Below are 27237 nucleotides of genomic sequence, written 5' to 3'. Positions count from 1 at the left end.
ACATATGGGAGCTCTGTGGTACTACACATTAAATTGATTCTCTTCCACAAATATGGCATAATGAAAAAATGAATTATTAATCTTCTCTATAAGAAATCACTTAACTCATTCATATTTTTGGCAATGTACAACTTAAATACAAAGTCTTTTACACAGGAAATAATTAAAAACTTTAGTCAAATATGTTGTATTAACATGATCACAAATTTAGGCCATTATTTCTTCTAACCCTATTCTTACATGTGGAATACAGTTTTATTACTTTATGTAAGTTGCTAAGTTCTTATTTCACTAGATACACAAATGTATATAATACATTTATTCTCACAAAGAAAAGTTATTCCAGGCCCTGGCTGGCTGGCTCAGTGGTAGAGCACTGGCTTGGCAGGTGGATGTCCCAGGTTTAATTCCCAGTCAAAGCACTCAGGAGAAGCAACTATCTGCTTCTCCACCCTTTTCCTTCTCTCTCTCCCTTTTCTCCTCCTGCAGCCATAGTTTGATTGTTTCGAGAGCATCAATCCTGGGCGCTGAGGATGGCTCCAAGAAGCCTGTGCCTCAGTGCTAATAATAGATTAGCTGCGAGCACAACCCCAGATGGACAGAGCATCAGCCCCAGATAGGGGTTGCCGGGTGGATCCCGGTTGAGTGGCATATAAGAGTCTGTCCCTCTATCTCCCCTCCTCTCACTTGGAAAAAAAGAAGAAAAACAAAGTTATTTCATTAAACAACTAAGAACATTACAAATCATGGGTATCTCAAATCAGTCAGATAACAACTGAAAAATGAATAATTTTCAATCAATTTAATTTTTTTCAATTTCATAAAATACATGAATACCTTAAGGGACATCATTATTGCCAAGTTTAAAAGTATTTTTTCAGCAACTATTTAAAAAATTATGATTTGTATACATTTTATTTTCAGCAGATTTCATAATGTTTGTAAATTAATAGTTTTCTTAAATCTTATGCTGTTTTTTTTGAAGGGAAGAGTAGGAAAAAAAATCTACTGATATTAACATTTAGATTGCTTATTGATTTTATTACATAAATACCCTGAATACCCAATACCAACTACTGATTAGCCTCAATATCATTATAAATTGTTAGTAATTAGTCATAAAAATACCAAAATAATCTAAATTAAAATTAAATATCCTAAAGTAAGATAATTTACATTCAAGAACCTAACAAGGAAATTTACATAAAATAATGTGATCTGCTAAAGCAGTGAACTTCTGAGTTCCAATCATACCCCAAAAGATAATTGCAGGGCAATACAATCTATTATGCTCTGAAAATGGAATCTGAGCCTAGTAATCTACCACACTAAAAAAGGAGAAACCAAAAGAATAAAACAGTAGTAAAGGTAACATGTTAATTTAATACGACTAAAGTATCTGTCAGAAAATATTAAGATTCTTTGGCTTAAAAAAAGAAAACTTTAATACCAGTCCATATTAACAACAGTAGTATTGTATACCACAGAGAAGGAATAGTCTTCCTGAAATATGTTAAGTAATTGTCATGTTTAAAAATATCTGTGAAAGATGTAGCAAAACACATAAATATATTCCAAAAGTGTTCTCTTCTATCTCCCATTTTATATAAATCTGGAGTCATTCTAAAGCTGAATATAAAAAGATATGCTATACTGTTGACTACAGAATACTACAAAGTTTTATTGCCATTTAAACAAAGAAGCCATAACAGTTAAATGAGCTCAAGAAATAGGTTTCAGTATCACAAGGTGCCAGCTGTAAAGAGTTATGGCTAATTGAATATGGAACTCCTGCTTAATCAGATAACTGTTCTGCTATTTCCAAATGAAATGCCATTTCCATACTGTCTGAAAATGGCCCGTTTTATTGGTAACCAGAGAAAACAATATAAACTGTAAATAACGTTAAGTGCTCTGTTTACCCATTCCAGGCACTGAAGTAGCAGGAGATCCAAGACGTCTTGGTAATACATCTGATGATGAGGCTGGAGTAACAGTTCTTTCTGGGGGTCCACCAGGGGCTGAAGTGTCCTTTGCTGGTCCAGGAGATCCTGGAACTTGTGGAGGAGGGCCCTGCCTAGAGCTTGCTGGTGTTGGAGAAAGGTTTCTTTGAGCTGTAGTTCTATGACGAATCTCTGAGGATAAGAATAAAAAGTATTTATTAGATTTAATATCCAATATAACACATTAGCCAATACCACAAGTATTACTTAACATTTATAAAGTTTTATACCACCAAAAGGTACCTACAGGGCCAAAATTGCTTGTAATAAGAAACCTATAAAATGTAACAGTGAAAACTGACTATAACAGAGTACTACATTTCTGAACTTACAAGTCAACTGCATATATTTACACAAGTGTTAATCTCAGTCTATCTACTGATACCACTTCTCAAAATAAATTCAAATCATCACCCAATTATGTGTCGTGTCTTTTACAATATCCTCCTAATTTATAAGAAGGAAAAGACAGTTTATCAAAATTAGTGAAAATTGCAGATATGTTTCTCAAGATAAAAATAATGGTAACCCTAAGAAACGAGTAAGTATATTCTGGAATTATCAAATAATTTATAAGGTAATTAAATAGTTATAGAAATTCTGAAAAAGTGTCTTTACTATTAAGTACCATGCCCATTTACCTTTTTACTATTACTGTCTTTTTAGTAAATTTATTTTTGCCAATACATTCAGTAAAGGAAACTGTTCATTTAGCACAAATAATGTATCATCCTAAATAAATTTTATATTTAGTTGCAAAAATTACAAGATTTTCTGTAATGAGTTGGCAAAAGTGCCACATCCAGGTTACTGCTGTTTTTGTAGTATAACTGAAACACAACAGTGCTCTTTTGTTTACATTCTGTCTACAGCTGCTTTAAAAGAGTTGAGTAGTTGCAACAGAGACCATATGGCTCTCAAAGCCATTTACTATTTACTATCTGGCCCTTTACAGAAAGTTTTATAATCCACTAACTCAATAACATAAAACTCAATTCTATCATTCCCCATTCCCACAAATACCTTACTTGAATGTTGATGGTAACATCTCAAGTAAAGAAGCACATTGTATCTTTTAAATTCTACATATCACATTAAATTATTGCAAATCTTGAAATAATAGGCTGAAACTAAAGAAGTTAAATTTTAATTGGCATCATTACTAAAATGCACACTTCCACAAGCAAACTACTTTAGATTTGAACTTTGACAGTTAAAGATTTCCATAAACAGTTCATTGCAATAAGAAGTACAGCTCTAGCATCAGATTTTAGTTAACTACAATCCAATCTACTAGTTAAGAGCCTGAGTTCTGTGGTCAGAAAGGTTTGGTTAGAATCCTGGCTGTTGCTACATTACCTTAGATGGGTTAACTTCACAAAGTCAATTCTTAACTCACTGAATTTTTATGAGTATTAAATAAGATATCTGTAAATTCATAGGTCACATTTATTAAACACATATTATTTCAGATGACAGCATTTTCAGACAATTAAGTATTTTCTTTAAGACCTTATTTTTTTTTTTAGAGAGAAAGAGGGGAGGAGCAGGAAGCATCAACTCCCATATATGCCTTGACCAAGCCCAGGGTTTTGAACTGGCAACCTCAGCATTCCAGGTCGATGCTATCCACTGTGCCACCACAGGCCAGACCAAAGAAAGTGATCTATTTTTTTTTTTTTTTTTTTTTTTAGAGAGAGTGAGAGAGAGGGGAGGGAGAGAAAGAGAAGGGGTGAGGGGAAGAATAGGAAGTATCAACTTGTAGTAGTTGCTTCTTGTATGTGTCCATGGCTTCCAACCAGTGAACTCAGCATTCCAGATGGATGCTTTATCCACTGCATCACCACAGGCCAGGCAATTGTTTTTTTCTTCTTTTCCAAGTGAGAGGAGAGGAGATAGAGACAGACTTCAGCATGCGCCCTGACCGGGACCCACCCAGCAACCCTCGTCTGGGGCCATGCTCGCAACCCAGCTATTTTTAGCACCTGAGTTGTAGGCTCCATGGAGCCATCCTCAGTGCCAGGGGCTGATGCACTCAAACCAACTGAGCCATGGCTGCAGGAAGGGAAGAGAGACAGAGAGAAAGAGAGAGAGAGAGAGAGAGAGAGAAAGAAAGAGAGTAAGGGGAAGTGGTAGAGAAGCAGATGGTCACTCCTGTGTGCCCAGACCAGTATTCGAACCTAGAACAACCACCTGCTGGGCCAATGCTCTACCACTGAGCCAACAGGCCAGGCCACAATTAAGTATTTTCAAATGACCTGTTAACTGTAATTACTGGGACTAACTAATGTTCTGATTCTTAATGTAGTCTCTAACCTAGCAACTGCAATAATAAATTTCAAGCATGCCATCATTATACAATATAAATGGAACTGCCTTTATACTTGGCTATTTCCCATGCAATTTATATAGAAAATTTCAGATTTTACCTAAACTAATTACATCCTAACATCTCCTGCAAATTAGCTGGTCACTTAATAATCACAAGGAACACCTTGAAAGTAGTGACAAATTAGGAAAGTCATTAAATGATACAAAAGGTACTTAGATCAATGAAATCATATTAAGGTTATCACTTGTTAATTTTAAAAAACAAGGTATCAAATACAGGTAAGGTAATCCCCAGGTAATGAACAAGATAGGTTCTGTAGGCTTGTTCTTCAGTTGAATTTGTATGGAAGTTGGAACAGGTACATTTACATATTAAATACAACTCAGACAGATTTTCATCTTAACATAGTACGTATTTTTACCGTTCTGTGCATATAAATACTTAAACATTTTCAAACCTACAGAACCAAGTACCTCATTCATAATGTGGGGACTGCCTGCATTATAAATCATTTTTAGCTGATTTTCATAAAAAACATAACTCAAAAGAGGACATTTTCTTCCAGATAAAGTTTAACATTTATTAGACTATAATAAATGTAGTTATTATCTTTTCACTTATTGGACAACGACTTGAGACTGCTTCCTCTTAATGTGCATATACCCAGTGAAAATTAACCAAAGCACACTTTTAACATCATTTATGTGTTACTGATTGGTGAGATTTATAACTTGTAAGAAAAAAACACCATGTCTAGCATTCCGTAAAAGAAACCTGGCATAATAATTTCTAAATTTAAATTTAGGCGGACAAAGTGGGGAAAGTGATATAGAAAAGCAGGTAACAAAGTGATTACCAGAGGGAAAGTAGGGTAAAATGGGGATAAATGGTGAGAAAAGGAGACTTCACTTTGGGTGATGAACATACAATGTACAGATGATTCATTATTATAAAATTGTCATTTGAAACCTATAATTTTATTAACCAATGTCACCCCAATAAACTTACATTTTTTAAAAGACTTATGGCTTGGCCAGTTGGCTAAGTGGTAGAGCACTGGCCCAGCATGTGGAAGTCCTGGGTTCAAATACCAGTGAGGGCACACAGAAGAAGCAACCATCTGCTTCTCCACCCTTCACCTCCCCCATATCTCTCTCTCCTGCAGCCATGGCTCAAATGGTTCCAGCAAGTTGGCCCCAGATGCTGAGGATGACTCCAAGGCCTCCACTCAGGTGCTAAAATAGCTCAGTTGCCAATCAATACAGCAATGCTCTGATGGGCAGAGTATCGCCCCACAGAGGGCTTGCGGTTGGGTCCCAATTAGGGCGCATGCAGGAATCTGTCTCTCTGCTCCCTGTCTTTCACTTAATAAAAAAAATAAAAAAAGAGTTACAATATCACTAGTTAAAAATAGCTAGCAATACAGTAAATCTATATTTGGTAAAGTGTTATAAAATATTCTGTTAGTCTCAAGTTAAAATATCTAAGATTTCTCAACTTTTAATCACTTTCCACTCACAAATGCCTTGTACTGTTACCACTCCAAAAAGTTTCTAGTATTCAACAAGGTAATTTTGTTGGTTATATTCAACACTTCCAGCATTTAAATATAAAATAGCATCTCCCAAAAAGATTTACCAAGTGTTCTATGTCAATCTGGTATAGTATCCTAAAAAGTATAAAAGGTCAATTCTTGACTGGAGGATGTATTAATGTCCTTATCAATGGCTAATCAAATCATGCTCATTGAATATGAGGACATACCTATACTTTTAAAATCAAAATAAGATTAAAAACTATTATATTATGATAAACGGAAGAAAAATTTTAAATAAGGATAAAACAGGATAGTTTCTAGAGCATACATACACTCTGAGATCAAACTGTTTCTATTTAAATTTTGGCTACACCCTATCTATTAGATGGGCATGCAACCTTTCCAAGTCGATAACATGTCTCAGTTCAGCTTCCTCATAATGAGAATACTTACCTCTTAAGGTTCTTGTAAAGATTAAATGAGATCATGCTGTCTATAAGAGACCTACCCCAGCATGAAATACACAGACTAAAAGTAAAGAAATGGAAAAATATATTTAATGTAAATGGAAAGGAATAAAAGCTGGAGTAGCAATACTTACATATGACAAAACAGACTTTAAAACAAAGGCTACAGTAAAGGACAAAGAAGGATATTACATAATTATAAAGAGAGCAGTCTAAGAAAAGATATAATCCTTATAAACATATCTGTACCCGCCTGACCTGTGGTGGTGCAGTGGATAAAGCGTCGACCTGGAAATGCTGAGGTCGCCGGTTCGAAACCTGGGCTTGCCTGGTCAAGGCACATATGGGAGTTGATGCTTCCAGCTCCTCCCCCCTGTCTCTCTCTCTCTCTCTCTCTCTCTCTCTGTCTTTCTCTCTCCCTCTCTAAAATGAATAAAGTAAAAAAAAATTTAAAAAAAAACCATATCTGTACCCAACATAGGAGAATTTAAATATGTAAAGCAAATCTTGATAGACATAAAGGGAGAGAAGGACAGCAATAATGTAATAGTAGGGGATGTTAACACCCCACAGACATCAATGAATAGAACTTCCAGACAGAAAATCAACAAGAAAACAGTAGCCTTATATAACACACTACATCACATGAATTTAAATTGTTATCTTGAGAGTATTTCACCCCAAAGCAACAGAATATACATTCTTTTAAAGTGCACATTAAACATTTTCTACAACAGACCATGTTAGGACACAAAACAATTCTCAATAAATTTAAGAAGACTGAAATCATAACAAGCATCTTCTCTGGCGATAAGAGTATGAAACTAGAAATCAATCACAAAAAAACACTTAAAAACACACAAAGACATGGAGGCTAAATAACATGTTACTAAACAATGAATGGGTTAACAATGAGATCAAGGAAAAACTCAAAAGGAGAATACAACCCAAAATCTACGAGACATAGCAAAAGCAGTCCTAAGAGGGAAATTCATGGCATCACAGGCCTATCTCAAGAAACAAAAAAAATCTTGCCTGACCAGGTGGTGGCACAGTGAATAGAACATCGGACTGGGATGCAGAGGACCCAGGTTCAAGACCCCGAGGTCGCCAGCCTGAGCGCAGGCTCATCTGGTTTGAGCAAAGCTCACAAGCTTGGATCCAAGGTCGCTGGCTTGAGCTAGGGGTTACTCCATCTGCTGTAGTTCCACAGTCAAGGCACATATGAGAAAGCTATCAATGAACAACTAAGGTGTCACAACAAAAAACTAATGATTGATGCTTCTCATCTCTCTCCATTCCTGTCTGTCCCTATCTATCCCTCTCTCTGACTCTGTCTCTGTAAAAAAAAAAAAAAAAAAAAAAAAAAAAAAAAAGGAAACAAGAAAAACCTTAAATAAACACCCTAAGGGAATTCGGAAAAATAACAACAAATACAGCTCAATGTGAGTAAAAGGAAGGAAACAATAAAAGTAAGAGCAGAATTAATGAAATAAGAGTCTAAAAGAACAATACAAAAGATCAATGAAAGCAAGAGCTGGTTCTTTGAAAAAATAAACAAGACTGACAAACTTTTAACCAGACTCATCAGTTAAAAAAAAGAGAGGACTCAAATAATTAAAATCAGAAATGAAAAAGGAGAAGTAACAACTGATACCAAAGAAATAAAGAGGGTTGTAAGAAAATATTACAAATAACCATATGTCGATAAATTGGACAATCTGGGTGAAATGGATAAATTCTTAGAAACACAATCTTCTAAAACTGAACTGGGTAGAATCTGAATAGACAAATTACAACTAGTAAAATTAAGGCCTTAATCAAAAAACTCCAAACAAAGTCCTGGACTGGATGGGATCACTAGGGAATTTTACCAAACATCCTAAAAATTCAAAGTGGAAAGACCCCCAAACTCATTTTATGAGGCCAGCATTATCCTAATTCCAAAACCAGATATAGACACTACAAAGAAAGAAATTAACAGGCCAATATCCCTGATAAACACAGATACTAAAATAGTCAACAAATTATTACCAACTGGATCCAGTAATACATTGAAAAGATCATATACTATGATCAAATGGAATTTATTCTGGAGATTCAAGGCTGATACACTATCCACAAATCAATAAACGTGATACACCACATAAATAAAATGAAGAATAATAACCATATGATCACATCAATAGATGCAGAAAAAACATCTGATAAAATACAGCATCCATTTATGATAAAAACTCTCAGCAAAGTGGGAATAGAGGTACCATACCTCAATGTAAAAAAGGCCATGTATGTCAACCCTGCAGCCAACATCATACTCAACAGGTAAAAAAATTACAAGACAGGGATGCCCACTTTCACCACTCTCATTCAACATAGCACTGAAAGTCCTAGCCACAGCAATCAGACAAGAATAAAAGGCATCCCAATTGGAAAGAAAGAAGCAAAACTGTCATTATTTGCAGATGACAAAATACTACAATATAGAGAGCCCTGAAGATCCCACCAAAAATCTACTAAAACTGATAAATGAATTCAGTAAAGAATACAAAATAAATATCCAAAAATCAGTTGCATTTTTATACACCAATAATGAACTACCAGAAAGGGAAACTAAGAAAACAATCCCATTCACAATTGCTTCAAAAAGAATAAAATACCTAGGAATAAACTTAACCAAGGATGTAAAAGACCTGTACTCAGAAAAGTAAAAGATACTGAAGAAAGAAACCGAAGAAGATAAAAATAAGTGGGAGCATATACCATGTTCATGGATATGAAGAATTTACATCATAAAATGTCCATACTAACCAAAGCAATCTACAGATTCAACACATTTCCTATCAAAATACCAATGGCGTATTTGATAGAACTAGAACAAATATTCCAAAAACTTCTATGCAAACACACCACAAAAGAACCCAAATAACCACAGCAATCTGGAGAAAGAACAAAGAGGAATCACGCCACATGGTATGAAACTATATTACAAGGTCACAGTAACCAAAACAGAATGGTACTGGCATAAAAACAGACATACAGATCAACGGAACAGAATAGAGAGCCCAGAAATAAATCTACATCTTTATAGTCAATTATTATTTTACTTAGGAGGCAAAAACATACAATAGGGTAAAAATACTCTATTAAATAAATGGTGTTGGCAAAGTTGGACAGATAAGTGCAAAAAAGGGAAACTAGACCACCTTTTCATACCGTACATAAGAAACTCAAAATGGATTAAAGACTTAAATGTTACACCTGAAACCATAAAAATCCTAGAAGAAAACATGGGCAGTAAAATGTCAGACATTTTTCTTGGCAATACTTTTTCTGATATATTGCCTTGGGCAAGAAAAACAAAAGAAAAAATAAATAGGACTAAATCAAAATAAAAAGCTTTTGCACAGCGATGGTAAGCACCAACAAAATGAAAAGACAACCCACTGAATGGAAAAACATATTAACTGATACATCTGATAAGGGGTTAATATTCAAAATTAATAAAGAACTTATAAACTCAACACCAAAAAAAACCCCCAATCCAATTAAAAAATAGTCAAAGGACCTGAGTAGAGACTTCTCCAAAGAGGACACAATGGCCAATAGACATATAAAAAGATGTTCAATGTCACTAATTACCAAAGAAATGCAAATTAAAACCACAATGAGACATCGCCTCACACCTGTCAGAATGGCTATTATCAATACATCCACAAAAAACAAGTATTGGCAAAGATGTGGAGACAAGGGAATCCTTATGCACTGATGGTGGAAATGCAGACTGGTGTAACCACTTTGGAAAGCAGTATGGAGTTACCTCAAAAAATTAAAAATGGAACTGCCTCATGACCCAGCAATTCTATTTCTAGAAATTTATCTGAAGTAACCTGAAACACTAATTTAAAAGAATATATGCACCCCTATGCTCACTGCAGTATTATTTACAATAGCCAACATGTGGAAGCAGCCCAAGTGCTCATCAATAGATGAGTGAACAAAGAAGCTGTGGTACATTTACACAATGGAATATTACTCAGCAGTAAAAAAAGAAGGAAATTTTATCCTTTGTGACAGCACAGATGGACCCAGAGAGCATTGCTAAATGAAATACACCAGTCAGAGAAAGACAAATACCCTGTGATTTCACTCATAAGTAGAATCTGATGAACAAAATGAATTAACAAGCAAAACAGAGACAGACTCACAGACAGAGAGCAGGCTGACAGTTGTCAAAGTTGGGGGAACTGGGGCCTGGGTAGGGGCAGGTCAAGGGACTAAGAAAAAAAAAGAAAAGAAAAAGAAATAAAAAACTTCATGGGCACAGAAAACAGCATGGTCACTGCTAGAGGAAAAGGGAAGTGGGGGCAGATGGAGGAGGGTATGGTGGGTATACACGATAAAAGATGGAGACCTGGGCCCTGGCCAGTTGGCTCAGCGGTAGAGCATCGGCCTGGCGTGCAGAAGTCCCGGGTTCGATTCCCAGCCAGGGCATATAGGAGAAGCGCCCATTTGCGTCTCCACCCCTCCCCCTCCTTCCTCTCTGTCTCTCTCTTCCCCTCCCGTGGCCAAGGCTCCATTGGAGCAAAGATGGCCCGGGCGCTGGGGATGGCTCCTTGGCCTCTGCCCCAGGTGCTAGAGTGGCTCTAGTCGCGGCAGAGCAACCCCCCAGAGGGGCAGAGCATCGCCCCCTGGTGGGCAGAGCATCGCCCCTGGTGGGCGTGCCGGGTGGATCCTGGTCGCGTGCATGCGGGAGTCTGTCTGACTGTCTCTCCCCGTTTCCAGCTTCAGAAAAATACAAAAAAAAAAAAAGATGGAGACCTGATGGCAGAGTGTCAACCGGGCGTGTGTAAGTCCAAGGTTCGATTCCCAACCAGGACACACAGAAGAAGCGCCCATCTGCTTCTCCACCCTTCCCCCTCTCCTTCCTCTCTATCTCAATCTTCCCCTCCTGCAGCCAAGGTTTCACTGGAGCAAAGTTGGCCAGGGCACTGAGGATGGCTCTGTGGCCTCTGCCTCACGCGTTAGAATGGCTCCAGTTGCAACGGAGCATCGACCCCTGTTGGGCATGCCGGATGGATCCAGTAGGGCGCATGTGGGAGTCTGTCTCTCTGCATCCCTCTTTTTACTTCAAAAAATATAAAAATTAAAAATAAAAAATAAAAAATAAATAAAAAAAGATGGAGATCTGATTTGGGGTGGTGAACACACAATAAACTATATAGATGATGTGTTGTGGAATTGTGCACCTGAAACCTGTACAATTTTGTTAACCAGTGTCACCCCAATTTTCAATAAAAAGGAAAAAAATTAATAAATTTTAAAATAAGGTTAAATGAGATCATCAATGCAGAGCTTAGCTAGAGCACAGAAAAATGACTTAATAAGCAGTAACTAGAAGTATATACTTCTAAAGGTTCCAGAAATTATAATAAATAGCAAAGTAATCTAGAATTTTAAAATCAGTTATTAAAATAAAAGATATTAATTTATATATTAAATGTTTTTCTAGTTATTTGTGAACTTATTTTAATATGTAAATTCACAATTTACCAAGAAACTTAAATCTATAGCCCTAGCTTACTATTAAATAATTCTTGAGATAAATGTGCTATAATACAAATAATTACCTCTTAATTTATCAAATTTTTAAATACTGCTTCTTTACATATTGGTAGAAAGTTTTATGTTTTGGTTTTCAGTTGTAGTAAGAACACCATATAATATTTAGGAGGTGTGGATTTTCACCCTAACTAATAGCACTTGTGAGCTAAAAAGCCTTTTATCCATTCTGGATTTCAATTTTCTCCTAAACAGTGCTGGCAAAACTACAAACACAATTCTCATATTTTCCTTAGAACTGGTCAAAGGCTTTCTGACCTATTGTGTCCAGTTCTAAGTCTCAAGAGAAAAAAATCTTTAAGCCTATGAATGACCCATGTATGCATATGTAGAAAATTAAATTTAAGGCCAATTTAAATTTGGCTTTTTATAAGTATCATTGAGAGGTTAGGAGGGATACAGGGATATATCATCAGGAGAGTTTCTATTTTTCAATTTATATAATTTCAGATCTCATTATTTAAATTTATGTAATTCCTTTGAATAACTAATATAATAAAGACCATGCTTCTGTCTCTTCCTTTTATTTCCAAGTTTTCTGAAATCTACATTCACTATATCATCTTCTTCACATCCTACTCATACCAAGCTCCTTTAATTACAGTTTCTGCCCTACTTCTCCACTGAAATTATTTTCTCAATAGGTTGATGGCTTTTTATTTTAAAAAATGACCCCCTAACATATCTTCCTTCCCATAGAGGTAAAGCTTTTTGAAAAAAGAAAAACTTGCCCAATATTTCACTCCTCAACACAGCACAATCTTATGCTCGTGCTCCTTTGTAGCTACCACAGTGTAACCCACCACTGAAAGTATCACTGCTTTGGTTATATCACCATTATTGTTATCAGCACAGCTGCTGTTTATCAAATGGGTATTATCTGCTAGGAACTATACTAAGTGCTTTCTGTGAGTTTACTAATTTATGTGACATTTAGACCAACTCCTTGAGATAACTCCTATCCCTCAGTTTTCAGAAGAAACCAAAACTCAGAGGATAAGTAACTTGCAGAATCTCACAGTAAAATAAGAGCTGAAGCCAAGGTTCAAATCCCAGTTTTTATGACTATGCCCTCACTGTGTTGTAAAACCTGTCAGATGCAATGGCCTCATTTGTCATCTACTTACTTGACTCTTTGCAGACTATGACAGTGGATGCCATCTTTACTATACTTCAACTTTTAGATACCAGTTTAGTTCTGCTTTTAACTCTGCTCAAGCCTTCTTTTTCCTGGGTTCCTGTTTCTCCATCTATCCTTACATATCAATGTTCCCTGGCATTCTGCCACAGGTCCTCTTACTGTTTTCCCTGCCTGAGCAATTTCACTCAATCCCATGGTTTCAGTAACTGTCACTTATACTTTCCTATAATTCCTAATCTGTAATTACAACCTCAACTTTTTTCCTGAGCTCCACATGAAATACCGTATTTCCCCATGTTTAAGACGCTCCCATGTATAAAATGCACCTTAATTTTGGGGCCCAAAATTTGGGGGGGGAAATGTATTACATAAAGTTACTGATCTCAAGTTTTATTCACCATAAAATTGATACAATTCCTCATCACTGTCAAAACTCCCATCCATTAGCTTGTCCTCCTCTATATCTGATGATGAATCACTGTCTTTCATATATTGCCTCATCCTCAGTTCCATCTATGGCATTAGAAACGCCACAACCATTGTATGAGACGCACCCAGTTTTGAGACCACAAATTTTTTGGGAAAATGTATTATACATGGGAAAATACAGAATCAACTTCCTATACTGCACCACCAAAATGTTAATTCCCACTCTACAGATGCAAAAACAAATTAATTATCTTCTACACAAACCTACTATTCCAATTCTTAAATTCCTTATCTTGCTTAAAACACTAACATCTGACCAGTGACCTAAGCCAAAAACCTAGGCAGTATTTTGATGACTCTTCTCACTCCCCACTTTATACATCTAATCGCCACCAAGTCCTGTCAATCTACTCTTAAATCTTTTCAACTCCTTTTCTGATTCTGCCACAAGTTATCTAGTGCAGGCTCAGTGCAATCCAAACCGATCTCCATGATTTTAGCTTTGTTCTCTCCAATCTATTTCCATATTACATAAAAGTATTTTTCTAAAATGCAAAGCTTCCAATGTCATTTGAGTCCTTAGTCAAGCCATATAGGGAGATAAATATTATCATTGGACTTTTTATTATGATGAGAAAATAAAATCTTAACATTAACCCACTAAAAAAATAAAAATCAAAAATAAAATGCAAAGCCTCCAGTGGCTTTCCATATTGCTTATAAGACAAAGGCCTAATCTCCATAATATTGCATACAAAATCTTTCATAATTACCCGTCCCTCATCTAAACTCTACTGCCCTTTTTCAGGCATATGGCACTATTTACAGTCCCTCTAGGTACCAAGTTGTTTCCCTCTTCTTGTCTTTTATTCAGGTGTGTTCTCAAAGCAAAATGTTATTAAAATTTATAATGCACCATGATTTGTGCTTACCTTCTTTGTGGTCCTTAGTGTGCTAAGATTATTTACACATACACACCCATTTTTAAACCAAAAGCTAATGGACCAGAACTGCATTTTTGTAGTCCCGAGATACGGTAATGTAACTGGCACAAAGTATGAACTTAATAAAGGTCTAAAATTTAAATCTGCTTTTCTCCTGCATTTCAGTACCAAATTTCCAACTGCCTACTATACAACTTACATAGTATAGTAGGCAGACTGGCCTCCCAAACACATCCACTTCCTCATCACCAGAACCTGTAAAGATATGGTTCATTACATACAAGAAGAATTAACATTGCAGGTGAAATTTAGATTGTTAATCAATTGAATCTGTATTGCCTGCTGCACTGAGAATTTCAGTTGAACTTCAGGAGACCAGGAAAAATACTATATTCAAGCAGAAAATTCACTAATTATACCACTTGCCAGACTTTAGTTGAGTTTTTTTTTTTGTAGTTCTGCTTTCTTTTTTCCTTTTTTTTTTTTTTTTTAATTCAGTGAGAGGGGAAGCAGAGAGACAGACTCCCACATGTTCCCCAACCGGGATCCACCCAGAAAGCCCACTAGAGGGCAATGCTCTGCCCATCTGTGGCATTGCTCCATTGCTCAGCAACTGAGAGCTCTTAGAGCTTGAGGCAGAGGCCATGGAGCCATCCTCAGCACCTGGGCCAACTCACTCCAATGGAGCCATGCTGCAGGAAGGAGAGAGAGAGGGAGAAGGGAAGAGGGAGGGGGATGGGGAGGGGGAGGGGAGGGGGAGGGGGAGGGGAGGGGAAGAAGGAGAGGGGAGGGGGAGAGGGGGAGGGGGAGAGGGAGAGGGGGAGGGAGAAGGAGAGGGAGGAGGAGGAGGAGGAAAGGAGGGGTGGAGAAGTAAATGGTTGCTTCTCCTGTGTGCCCTGACTGGGAATCAAATCCAGGACTTCCACATGCCAGGCCAAAGCTCTACCACTGAGCCAACCAGCCAGGGCCCTGTTCTGCTTTTTGAATTAAGAATACATTTTGCTTTATAGTTCTTTATCTCAACATTTACTTTTTTCCATCACCTTGATAGTTATTTCTACTCTGGTTTGTCACCTACCTCTCTAAACTTTAAACAACCTGTACCTTACAGTTCACCAAGATCCCATTCAGTAAATTACTATTTTATAACATTTAAACAAAATTTAAGAGCTAAGAAAAAAGTTTCCTCTTATTTTCCTCAGCTGAACACATTTATTAAGCAATCACCATGAGTAAGGCACTACTGAAAAGGATTCAGAGCTGCATATAGAGGTGGGCAAGCAAAGATAATACAAAATTACAAAACACAAACACGCAAGGTAAGTGCCATAAAAAAGGAACCAACAGGGTTCCATGGAGAGTTCAAGGGAGATGCTCAGTAACAAGATGAAGGGTTCATAATAATGATGACATTTAAGATGAACACTGAAAACAGATGTAGACAGAAATGCCCTTGTTAACTGTATTAAGGTACATGTGGCATTTTTAAAATGAGTTCAAAATTCTTTGATTTGCCTCTCATCAAATAGAGGAAAAGAATATACATCACCTCCCTTAAAGCTGTGCTGCTCTGTTACTGTTTGACCACAGAAATATATTTGTGCCAGTTTTTAGGACTAGTTTCTGTCTCTTGAACTGCTTACTCTTTGAACCCAGCCACCACATTAGAAGCAAGCCCAAATGACCTCATTAAAGACATCCAAGTGGAGACAAACCAACAGCCAGCACCAAATTGTCAGGCTTGTGAGTAAGCCATCTTGGTAATAGATCCTCCAGCCCTAATCAGGTACCTCCAAACCAATGAGACAGAGATGAGATGATTCTACCAAACTTGGCCGAAATTACAAATTCACAAGCAAAACAAATGAATGTTGTTTTAAGCTACTAAGTTTTAAAGTAGTTTGTTACACAATAGATAACTATAACAGTATAGGTATGACACTTGAGTAAAGAACACACAAACAAGTGAATTTACTTCATTATAAAGTATTTTCCAGATTTTCTTAGTCAAATGTACACTCCTCAAAAAAACAAACAAAACAAAAAACCCACACCAAAATATGAAGTACCATTCTGTTTGCTCTCAAGATGAAAAAGATTAATGATTTCTACTTTAATCTTCCATATATGCCATGAAACACAAGTGAGTAAGCTCTAAAACCTTACTTAAATAAGAAGTTGTAGGCCCTGGCCAGTTGGCTGTGTGGTAGAGCGTCGGCCTGGTGTGTGGATGTCCCAGGTTCAATTCTAAGTCAGAGCACACAGGAGAAGCAACCATCTGCTTCTCCACTCACCCTCTCTTCTCTCTCTCTCTCCCCCCTCTTGCAACTATGGCTTGATTCGCTCAGGCAAGTTGGCTCTGAATGCTGAGGATGGCTCCATGGCCTTCACCTCAGACACTAAAAATATCTTAATTGTGTAGTAATAGAGCAATGCCCCAGACAGGAAGAGCATTGCCCCATAGGGGCCTTGCCAGGTGAATCCCCATCAGAGTGCATGTGGGAGTCTGTCTTTCTGCTTCCCCAGCTCTCACTTAATTAAAAAAAAAAGAAGGGGTAGCCTGGCCAGGTGGTGGCACAGTGGATAGAGTGTGGGCTTGGGATGCTGAGCAGCAAGCAAGGTTCAAAACCCTGAGGTTGCAGGCTTGAGCACGGGATCACCAGCTTGAGCACAGGGCTGCTGGTTTGAGTGGGATCACAGACATAACCCCATGGTCGCTGGCTTGAGCCCAAAGGTCGCTGGATTGAGCAAGGGGTCACTGGCTCGGCTGGAGCCCCCCAGTCAAGGCACATATGAGAAAGCAATCAATAAACAACTAAGGTACCGCAACTATGGGCTGATGCTTCTCATCTCTCTCCCTTCCTGTCTGTCTGTACCTATCTGTCCTCCCTCTCTCTTGCGCTCACTAAAAAAGGAAAAAAATAGACACTATAAAATGGGGGTAGAACAGGAGCTTGCTCTCTCGGTTCCTGAGATTAATATTAGAGGAGATAGCAGAGGAGAGCAGAGAAAGGCCACGTGGAGGAGGCCAGGAAAAGCAGCCAAGATGGTGGAGTGTTGAGTGAGAGGCAGTTTGTGCAGAGTTTGTATCTGGGAGAAGGAAGGAGATGGGGAACAGAGGTGAATAAGTCTGTGAGCTAGAAACCTTTGATTCTAGGAAACTCGGATAAGTCAGTGGCTTTGTGAGCACTGAATGTGAGTGGGTTTTGGAGCCCAGTGTGTGTTTGTACTTGCCTGCCGGGTGCAAGCTAGGATTAAAGATGATGGCCCATCAAAAAAAAAAAAAAAAAAAAAAGGAAAAAAATAAATTGTTATTTATTTGCTAGAGCCATTAAATTTTTCTGCAATAGTTCTAGATTTCAAATTTGGCTGTGGCAGGTTACAACTGACTTTTCTTTTGTTAAATTTCATTAGTAGAGATGATGCAGTGTTATATACAAAGGTAAAAGAGAATGTACAGGTGGCTTCCTTTTAAAACAAATACAGAAGGGTCTGTTAAGAATTTATGTTAGCTTTCTGATGACATGCTTCAATAATCTTATCAACCTCCCTACTTCAGTCATTCACTCTTAGCAATGGTCAGAATCTAGTCTATCCTTTGCAACTAAGGAAAACTGCACCTCTCTCAAGGTCAATCATCCTACTTTGAAACCACACTTCAGTTCCCTGCTTTTTTGTAAAAGGTCAGACAGTAAATGTTTTACATTTTGTTGACCAAATATGGTTTCTGTTGCATATTCTTATTCTTCTTTGTTTTGGTTTTTTAGAACACTTTAAAATGTAAAAACAATTCTAAGCTCAAGAGCCATCACTTATAGCGGAATGGTGGAATTGGTAGCATTGTGCGGGGTGAAATAAGCGAATCAGAAAAAAACAGGAACTGCAGGATTCCATACATTGGTGGGACATAAAAGCGAGACTAAGAGGCATGAACAGGAGTGTGGTGGCTATGGGGGCTGGGGGGAGGGAAGGAGGGAGAGGGGTTGGGGGAGGGGTACAGAGAGAACTGGATGGAGGGTGGCGGAGGACGATCTCTCTTTGGGTGATGGGTATGCAACATAACTAAATGACAAGATAACCTGGAAATGTTTTCTTTGAATGTATGTACCCTGATTTATTGATGTCACCCCATTAAAATAAAAATTTATTTATAAAAAAAATAAAAAAATAAAAAATAAAAATAAATAAAAAAGATTTTGGCCCAGATTTGTAAGCAGTAGTTTGCGGACCCCTTACATTAATAGTACCAACACCTTCTGACTGTCCACTATTTCCCTCATGATCATATTAGATTTCTTAATACAGCGTTTTAATCATTCCCTTGTATATAAATTTCACTTCCCTGCCCCTTTACTACTTTATCCGATCCATTAGGCAAAATCTCAGCCCTGGTTAAAGCTAACTCTGCCTACTTCTGGTACTGATACAGCTAAACACAATCAGAAAATTCACAACAATGCTTTAAATTCATAACCATTAACTTTATTAAGTGGACGTTAGTATCCCTGACATTCCTACATTTTCCTAATCCACTTACTCTCTTATACTCCTAGAGAATTATTTTATACCTTCTTGTCAGGACTGCAACATCTTCCCCATCCTTATTTTCATTAAGAAAACAGATAAAACCAGAAGAAAATGTCCATCACCTACGCTATCTATCCATGTTCTCTGTCTTTCCTCCTTACTATATAGGAACCGTGTGTACTCCTATCAAAAGCCTGCTCCTCCATTTGTACCCTAAATCCCATCCCTCTAGCCTCAAGTACTGTTCAACAACTGTCCCCACTCTCTCCTTCAACATCAATTATTCCATGTCTTCTAGGCCATTCCCAGTAGCACACAAACATGCTACAATTTCTTTCTATGTTCACCCACACATGCAAATACTTCTGCCTTCAGTTACCCATTTTTCCACTCCGTCATTCAAAAAGATTGTCTCTTCAAATTATCTCCAACTTCTCTACTCTTATTTCTTAAACCCACCCTAATCAGGCTTTGACCCCATTCTTCCACCAAAAACTGTTCTTTTCAAGGACCTCAACATTGCTGAAAATCAATTGTCAGTTCTTGACTCTGAGCTTACTTGGCAGCAGTTTCAGTCACAGATGATCACGATTTCGAAACATTCTCTTCAGTTAGCCGTCAGGACTCCACACTCTCCTGGGTTTCCTATCTCATAAGTACTTCTTTTCAGTTTCTTTTTCTGGTTCCTCTTCATTACTCTCAACACTTTCATGTTAGCATGTCCTATGGAGGCCTTGGTCCTTCTCTTTTTCTTTTTCCCTCTAATTTATTGGGGTGACATGGTTTGCCCCTTTTCTTTCTCCACATTTAATCCTTGGTAATCTCATCCAGTCTCATGGTTTTAACAACATCAACATACTGATCACACCCAAATTTATATCGCCAGCCCAGGTAATTCCTGTTTGCCATACTCATACTCAGCTGCTTCCTTAAAATCTCCATTTGGATGTCTAACAGGCATCTCAAACATACATATCCCAAATTAACCCCGTTCTTTACAACCACACCTCCAAACAGCAGTTAACTACAACAGACCTGGAAGAGCCAGAAATACTGGAAAAATACACTTCAGAATAAATATTTTAAAACAGTTATCAGCTTAAGGTAAAAAACAAACAAACAAACAAACAAAAAAACTTTATATCACTGTTTATTCTCAATGGTGCCTGCACATGGGTTATACATTGTTTTAAATAAACAATTCACTTATATATATCTAAGTGTTAATTTCCCAGAAAGGAATATTTAAAAGTAGTGCCACTAGAATCTAAAACAAAAAGATCAGCAATGGTTTTTCTTTTTACTTTTTTTAAGCAATGGTTTTTCAATAATTATGACATCAGAGGCAAAAATGTATTTGAATATCAAAGCTTCTAAGGAAAGATAGTTTAGCTTCTTGAAAGAAGTTATGTTGCCTAAATACTAATAAATTCTTAACAATGTCAGTAAAGAGGATCATACATCTGTACCTTTTTAATGAGAGAAAAGAACAGATGTTTTTAAAAAAAGTAACTGCTAGCAACAGCTTTCAGCAAAATATCACATTTTAAAAATATATTCCCTAATATTATTTAAAAGTTATTCCCAGTTATACAAAATATTGTAAAAATTATATAAGCCTAGCCTATAGGTCAAAAAACATTTTTAAATTACTAGAAAGTATGAATTGTAGAAAAATTTAAACTGATCATAAAAATAGGAGTTTCATTGTAAGTATCTATGCCTAATTCATTTTAATCATATGTAAACTGAGCAGACTAATATTTCTAAAAACCAAAATCCTACTTAAGGAATATGAATGGAAGAGAGTGGGATTCTTCCCACATAGCTCTGCCAATTAGAAAAGCTAAAACTATTATGGTTTATTTAGTACCCATAGTCTTTGTGGACCATTTATAAAAGAATTAAATTCTCAAAGTTCTAAATGCCATCCTAACTTCATAAACCAGGCTCCAATTCTGATGCTTTATAAGAACAGATGTTAAATTTCTTGAAAACAACATACTCTGTATTTCAACAAAAGCCTTACAAACTATATTATTATATTCTAGAAAAGAGAACAAAGAGGGAAGCCAAAGCAAACTCAAAAATACCTTTTCACATGCCATTCTTGGTAAAACTTTATGTAACTACTTAAAATAATGACTTTTAAATTTTATATAATAATTGATATAACAGTGATGATTTCACTAATAACCTGGTAATACAACTACCAAAAGAAAATGTTAATGTTATTACATAGCAGTAATTCAATTTTTTCTTATTTCTAAGTTATTTTATTCTCTTCCTAAATAAAAGTGTCATTTTAGAAGAAATTTCAAAAACTTTTTCTTCTTTTCCAAGTGAGAAGAGGAGAGATAGAGAGATAGCTCCTTCATGTGCCATCCACCCGGCAACCTCTGTCTGGGGCCAATGCTCTGCCCATCTGGGCTATTTTTAGTGCCTGAGGCAGGGGCTCCACAGAGTCATCCTCGGAGCCCAGGGCTGATTTGCTAGAACCAATCAAGCCATGACTGTGGGAGGGGATGAGAGAGGGACAAACAGATAGACAGACAGAAGGAAAGGGGGGAGGGGTGGAGAAGCAGATGGTTGCTTCTCTTGTGCTGACTGGGAATCAAACTTAAAACACCCCCACAGTGTTTTAGGTTTGATTCTACCACTGAGCCAACCATCCAGGGCCAAATAAACTTTAAATATAAAATCTTAATAAAAATTTATCTCAAAAATAAATCACAGAAATGTAAAAATTTTATTAACAAGAGATATCCCAAGAAATACTTAAAGGGGGGGAATTTACATAATATTGGTGAAATTATTTAGATTTCAAAAGATTAAAACCAATTGTATATTTAGTCTCAAAAGTTATCTCTATCAACATAATATAATAAAATCAAAATGAAATAAATTTATTGCTGTCACTCTAAGTCTTATCCCACATTACAAAATAAAAATTAACTTAAAAGCATTCTATGCAAGTTTTCAAACACTTCTACCATACTTTTGAACTCACTTGGGTAAATATGGATCTTTCCAACAGCAGCAGCAGTTTCTACAAAGTTATTTACCTTGTCCAGGTCTCGCAGTTACAGCTGCTCCAGCAGATGGCGGCTCAAACTCCTGTCAATCACAATAATGTTATTGCAAGTGACCTATTACAATGTATAACTTACAATAAAATAGTAGTGATATCACAGCCTTACCTTTGCTTTCTTTGAGTCTGGATCAAATCTTTCAAGAATTAATTTAGCTGTTTTATAAGTCTCTTTTTCCATGACTTCTTCAAGCTGCAAACAAAAAATTCCATAAATTGGCATATTTTAAGAAACACACTACTTATTTCATAAGTCCTATTCAAAAAGTGTATAAGTATAAGGCTTAAACAGCATATAATATCTCCAGACAGCATGAAAGACTTCCTACATACAAATAATTAAAATCCAGATTTTAAAATGACTTCTAACCTGTAATATGTTACTTGTATTTAACAGCTTTACTGCAAGGAAATACCAAATATTGCTAATTGTTTACATATAATGAGGAGAATAATTACATGCACCAACTTTAATAATGGAATGTGCAAAAATCTATCAGCCATCATTATTGGAAGTTATTAGACATGACAAGCAAATGACAGGCAATTCCTCAGATTTATTTCCTCATAGCACTTAATGCTATTAATTTAAAGAAGGTCGTTAGCCAAGAGCTTTACAAAATAAAATCTCTGTGCCAATTAACTGCTGTCAGCATCGATTTTAGATTATTTATTAGCAGAAGCAATTAGCTTGCTGCAAATGCAGTGAACACTCACTAAATGGGAGAACAGCCACAGATTTTGTTCAAATGACTTTAAAAGCTGAAGCTCCCTTTTTTTACTTAGAGTAAAACAACTACAGGGAAAAAACATGAACATAGTAAGAATTAAAGTAAAACTTTTACTGAGTTCTATGCTCACACTAGGGACTGTAATTAAAACACTTCATTATTATAGCATTTTATTTACAATGTATCCAAGTCACTTTATGGCTTAATACATGGGTTTAATTTAAAAGTAATTACTAGTAAAGTATCATTTTAGCAGTTATGACCCAATGTCAGAAAAGGTTTAACTTTAGTACAAGACAATCATAGTATGACAAATAGCTACTGTGTAGAATAAAATGCTTTTGCCAAAATTGGAATGGGACCTTTTCCTTCTCGGTGGCCACTAATAGCCACTTGTACTCATAAAATGTCATATTCCAAAGGACATTTATTATAAAATGCAAAACAGAACATACTTACCAAGTTAAAAATATGCTACCACAATAGTAGTTAATAGACTCCTCATTAAAAACTCAATTTAACATTTAAGAAGCCAAGTGCTTAAATGATTAACCTTGGTGTAGTGAAACTAAAACATTTTCCTAATTATTTCAAAATAATAATAAGTTCTCAAAGCAAGCACATTTAATTTTATGATGTAAAGGAAATGTCTGTGATATCACTTTAAAATTGGGGAAAAACTAGGAATGAGGGTAAAGAGAAGATATATAATTGGCTATATCCCCAAATCAATGGAGTATCAAAGAGCTGAATCCCTGATCTCTATAAATTAATTTTGGATGTTTTAGACAAGTGTACCGATAGAATTTAATGTAGTGATAGAAATGGTTTATATCAGCCCTGGCCAGTTGGCTCAGCTGTAGAGCTCATGTAGAAGTCCCGGGTTCAATTCCCAGTCAGGGTACACTGGAGAAGCAACCATCTGCTTCTCCATCCCTACCCCTTCTCTCTGTCTCTGGCTCTCTCTCCTTCCCTCTGAGTTGGCCTCAGGCACTAAAAAAATAGCTCAGGTTGCAATGGAGCAAACAAAGGCGGCCAGTTGCGGAGCATGCAGGAGTCTGTCTCTCTGTCTCCCCTTCTCTCACCAAAAAAAATTTAATAAATAAATACATACATAAATAAATAAATGATTTATATCTTCTTTTTAAAATTTATTTATTGCACAATACAGTAGCCACTAAGCCATATGTAATAAATGGGCACTTAAAATGTTCCTTGTGCAACTGAGGAACTGAACTGTAATTTTATTCCATTTTAAATAGTGCAAATTTAAAAAGCTACATGGAGCTAGTGGCTACTGATTTGGACAGTACAATTCTAAATCAAGACTACCACTAGGTTTAAAATAATTAGATACAACTGTGATCTTTAAAACGACACAAAACTCAAAACCAAAATACCACTTCATCAGATTGTAATTCCTGGTACATCATTCAACAAATACTCCATGTTTATATCCATATACATATAAAGTGTTTAAATAAATCATTTTTAAAAGCACTAAAATATATAAATCCATTCTACTTTTGCATTTACTCCTAGCTAAAATTTTTTCACTCAACAGTTTTAACATACTTATATATACACATTTTAAGTAAATTTTGTTTTAAATAGACATTCTGATCAGTGGGAAAGAATATAAATTTGGAACTTCGAGGTTCAAAGCATATCTCCATTCTTAATCAGCTGGAAAGACTTTAGCAAGTCTGTTAGCCTCAGTTTCTCCTTTTGTAAGACACATTGATTTTCTTCATAGAACTGTCATGCAATTTAAATATAATAACGTAGGAGAAGAAGTCTACCACAGTACCTAATAAAACAACACATAATCTTCAATAATACCTCAATTACTCAGAATGGGTCTGAAACAAGCAGTGTTTCCAAATACCCAACATATTAATCCTAGGATTCAGAAGTAAAAGACTGGATTCTCTGAATTCCCTAAATTATAAGTTACTATGCATTTTTCACAATATTTTATATATATTAAATAATAATACAACAGAGTAAATTGTTTTTCAATGATATGGTTAGACTGAAAGCTTTAGTTTTTTATTTAAGAAAATAAATACACAGTTATTAATTTATTATTCAATCATATTATATATCATGGTTATAATATATTAATCAACATTATTTTGACAAGGTTATATATTTTAATATGTAACATTTCAACCTGGTATATACACATTTCATCATAGAGAACACTAAACAGAAACACTAACACAAAATAAATGTCAAAAATTATTTTAATTTTTAAAAATAATTCTACAAATATTTAAATTATTCTTGAAATAAAATTTTAAAATAAATTACTAATTGTCCTATCCAATATTCTTGATTTTTATTTCATGACAAATATCTCATAGAAAAATTTATTTCATTTGGCATTGACTTTGGTCAAATTATTAAGAGTGTGAGCAAAGGCATCTTTAATGGTATAAGTTGCATCATTTAAACTCATCTTTTTACAGCAATGAAAATATTGTCTGTTTACCCTAATTTAGGTTTTTCTGTTGAAATTAATATTGTTTTTACTAATTGAGATTTTATATCATTTTCTGATTTCATATAGGAATATTTTACAATAATAGTCACAATATCTCTCTCTGCATTTCTGTTAAAATATATATTTACAAAGATCTGTTCCCTATAGTGAATATTCAAACACTGAAAAATGCCAGCAACATTACTGGATAATATAAAAATGTAACCTTTGAAACATCTAAAGAGGTTACAGTGCTGCACAGAATCACATGCTGAAATTGCCAATTTAAGGACATTCTTTGCTTCCAAAATTTATTTCATGGAATATCATTTGCAGGATTTTGTATAAAGTATACTATGTATATGAACTTATATTATTTATTTGTAAGAACTCACCATTAATAACAGGCCCATAAAACATACTTCTTACATGGCCACAAGAGCAAGACTGACTAATTAGATGGTGCCATTTCTCTTCTACATGGTCTTGTCCTGTTCCCAGAAATGTCCACATTAACCTACAACCTAGCATGTCAGCATTTCTTGCTCTTGCTTTCAACTGACATTAGTGGATTCCTTTGAAACAGTAATATTTGTAGTTGGCTGTTAAGCTTTAATTCTCAGAGTTATAACACTTCTTCACATATTCCCAATTTCTCAACTGATTTTTCCCAGCGTTTGGCAAATTTCTTGAGAAATGCCAGAAAGGAATTACCACAGAGAAATATCATTTTGGGAAAGCACAGCATGTTCATGAAGCCACTTGAAGAGGTCATTTTGATTCAGGTGGTTAGGATCTTAATTTTTGAACTGTTTTGATAGGATGCAGAGGGATTATGTATTGAACAGGGATTGTCTAATAGAAATTTTTTTTTCTCTTTAAAGGCCATAAATTATGTGAATGGCAAAATATACACATCCAGACTTGCAAGTTTTTCAGATAGCTAAAGATTAATTCCTAGCCTTATTTTAATAAGCAAATATATTAAGTTCTTAGATTTAAAACACTCATTTTCCTTTCTAAGTAATTTAACTTTTTAACCAATTTATAATTCACGTTCATTGTTACAAATTACTTTTACAAGTTACAAATTACATTACAAATCTATTCATAATAAAGAGATGCATTCCCTAAGAAAACCACCTTTAATAAAATGTCAAGTAGTAACTATAACTTGCATTAATTTTGTTAATAAAAGAGAAAGTTTAGGAATTGGATAATTTTAAACCAAGTCATTTTTCCTGCAGACATTTTAACAATAAAAGTATTTTTAAACCATAAATGTAGAGTTTAAACTTAGGCTTCAATGATACAAGTTCAGTTTTGATTACAATTAGCTTTTGCTCAAAGTAATGTCCATTTTTTTTTCTTCTCATCACCAGCACAGTCATTAGCTAGTCTTGCACTATTTACTAATTCACTTTTCTTTTTAATTTAAACTTTACTTAGAAAATTAAGCTTAACTTAACTCGGTGACTAATTCACCCTTAACATCAATTGTTCTAAACAAAGTATAAAGCTATTCTAACAAAGCTTTGTTAAGGGCTTGAGCAATAAAGGCCAGGGACTGAGCAAGGCTTGAGCAAGGGGTCACTCACTCTACTGTAGCCCACCCACCAGTCAAGGCACATATGAGAAAGCAATTAAGGAATAACTAAGGTGCCGCAACAAAGAATTGATGCTTTTCATCTCTCTCCCTTCTTTTTGTCCCTATCTGTCCCTCTCTCTGTCCCTTTCTGTCACAAAAAAAGAAAAAAAAAGAAAATCAAAAAAATAAAGGCCAGGGACTAGTTCCCAGTAGCAACAGTATTATAATCAGCAACAGTCAAGTCAATGTAAATTGTGTTCCCTAATTAATAAGCTAGAACAGTCAACTGTTTTCTTTAATCATACTGCAAGAAAAACGTCATACTGAACTATTCTGT

The 27237-nt window shown here is 35.7% G+C and overlaps 1 protein-coding gene across 4 annotated transcripts in view; it reads right to left on the bottom strand.

Annotated features, from left to right (window-relative positions):
• The window catches only part of LNPK (lunapark, ER junction formation factor), a 92306-nt gene that overhangs the window by 33510 nt on the left and 31559 nt on the right, over positions 1–27237 (bottom strand). For all 4 annotated transcript variants that reach the window (XM_066280842.1, XM_066280838.1, XM_066280841.1 and 1 more), the window contains 3 exons: positions 22203–22286; positions 22068–22119; positions 1923–2135 (listed from right to left, as the gene is read on the bottom strand). In XM_066280842.1, coding sequence (XP_066136939.1) covers positions 1923–2135; positions 22068–22119; positions 22203–22286 — 349 coding nt within the window. The remainder of the gene's footprint in view (positions 1–1922; positions 2136–22067; positions 22120–22202; positions 22287–27237) is intronic.

This window comes from Saccopteryx bilineata, chromosome 5, assembly GCF_036850765.1.
Source record: "Saccopteryx bilineata isolate mSacBil1 chromosome 5, mSacBil1_pri_phased_curated, whole genome shotgun sequence".
NCBI lineage: Eukaryota > Metazoa > Chordata > Mammalia > Chiroptera > Emballonuridae > Saccopteryx > Saccopteryx bilineata.
This window is presented reverse-complemented; position numbering and strand designations above follow the sequence as displayed.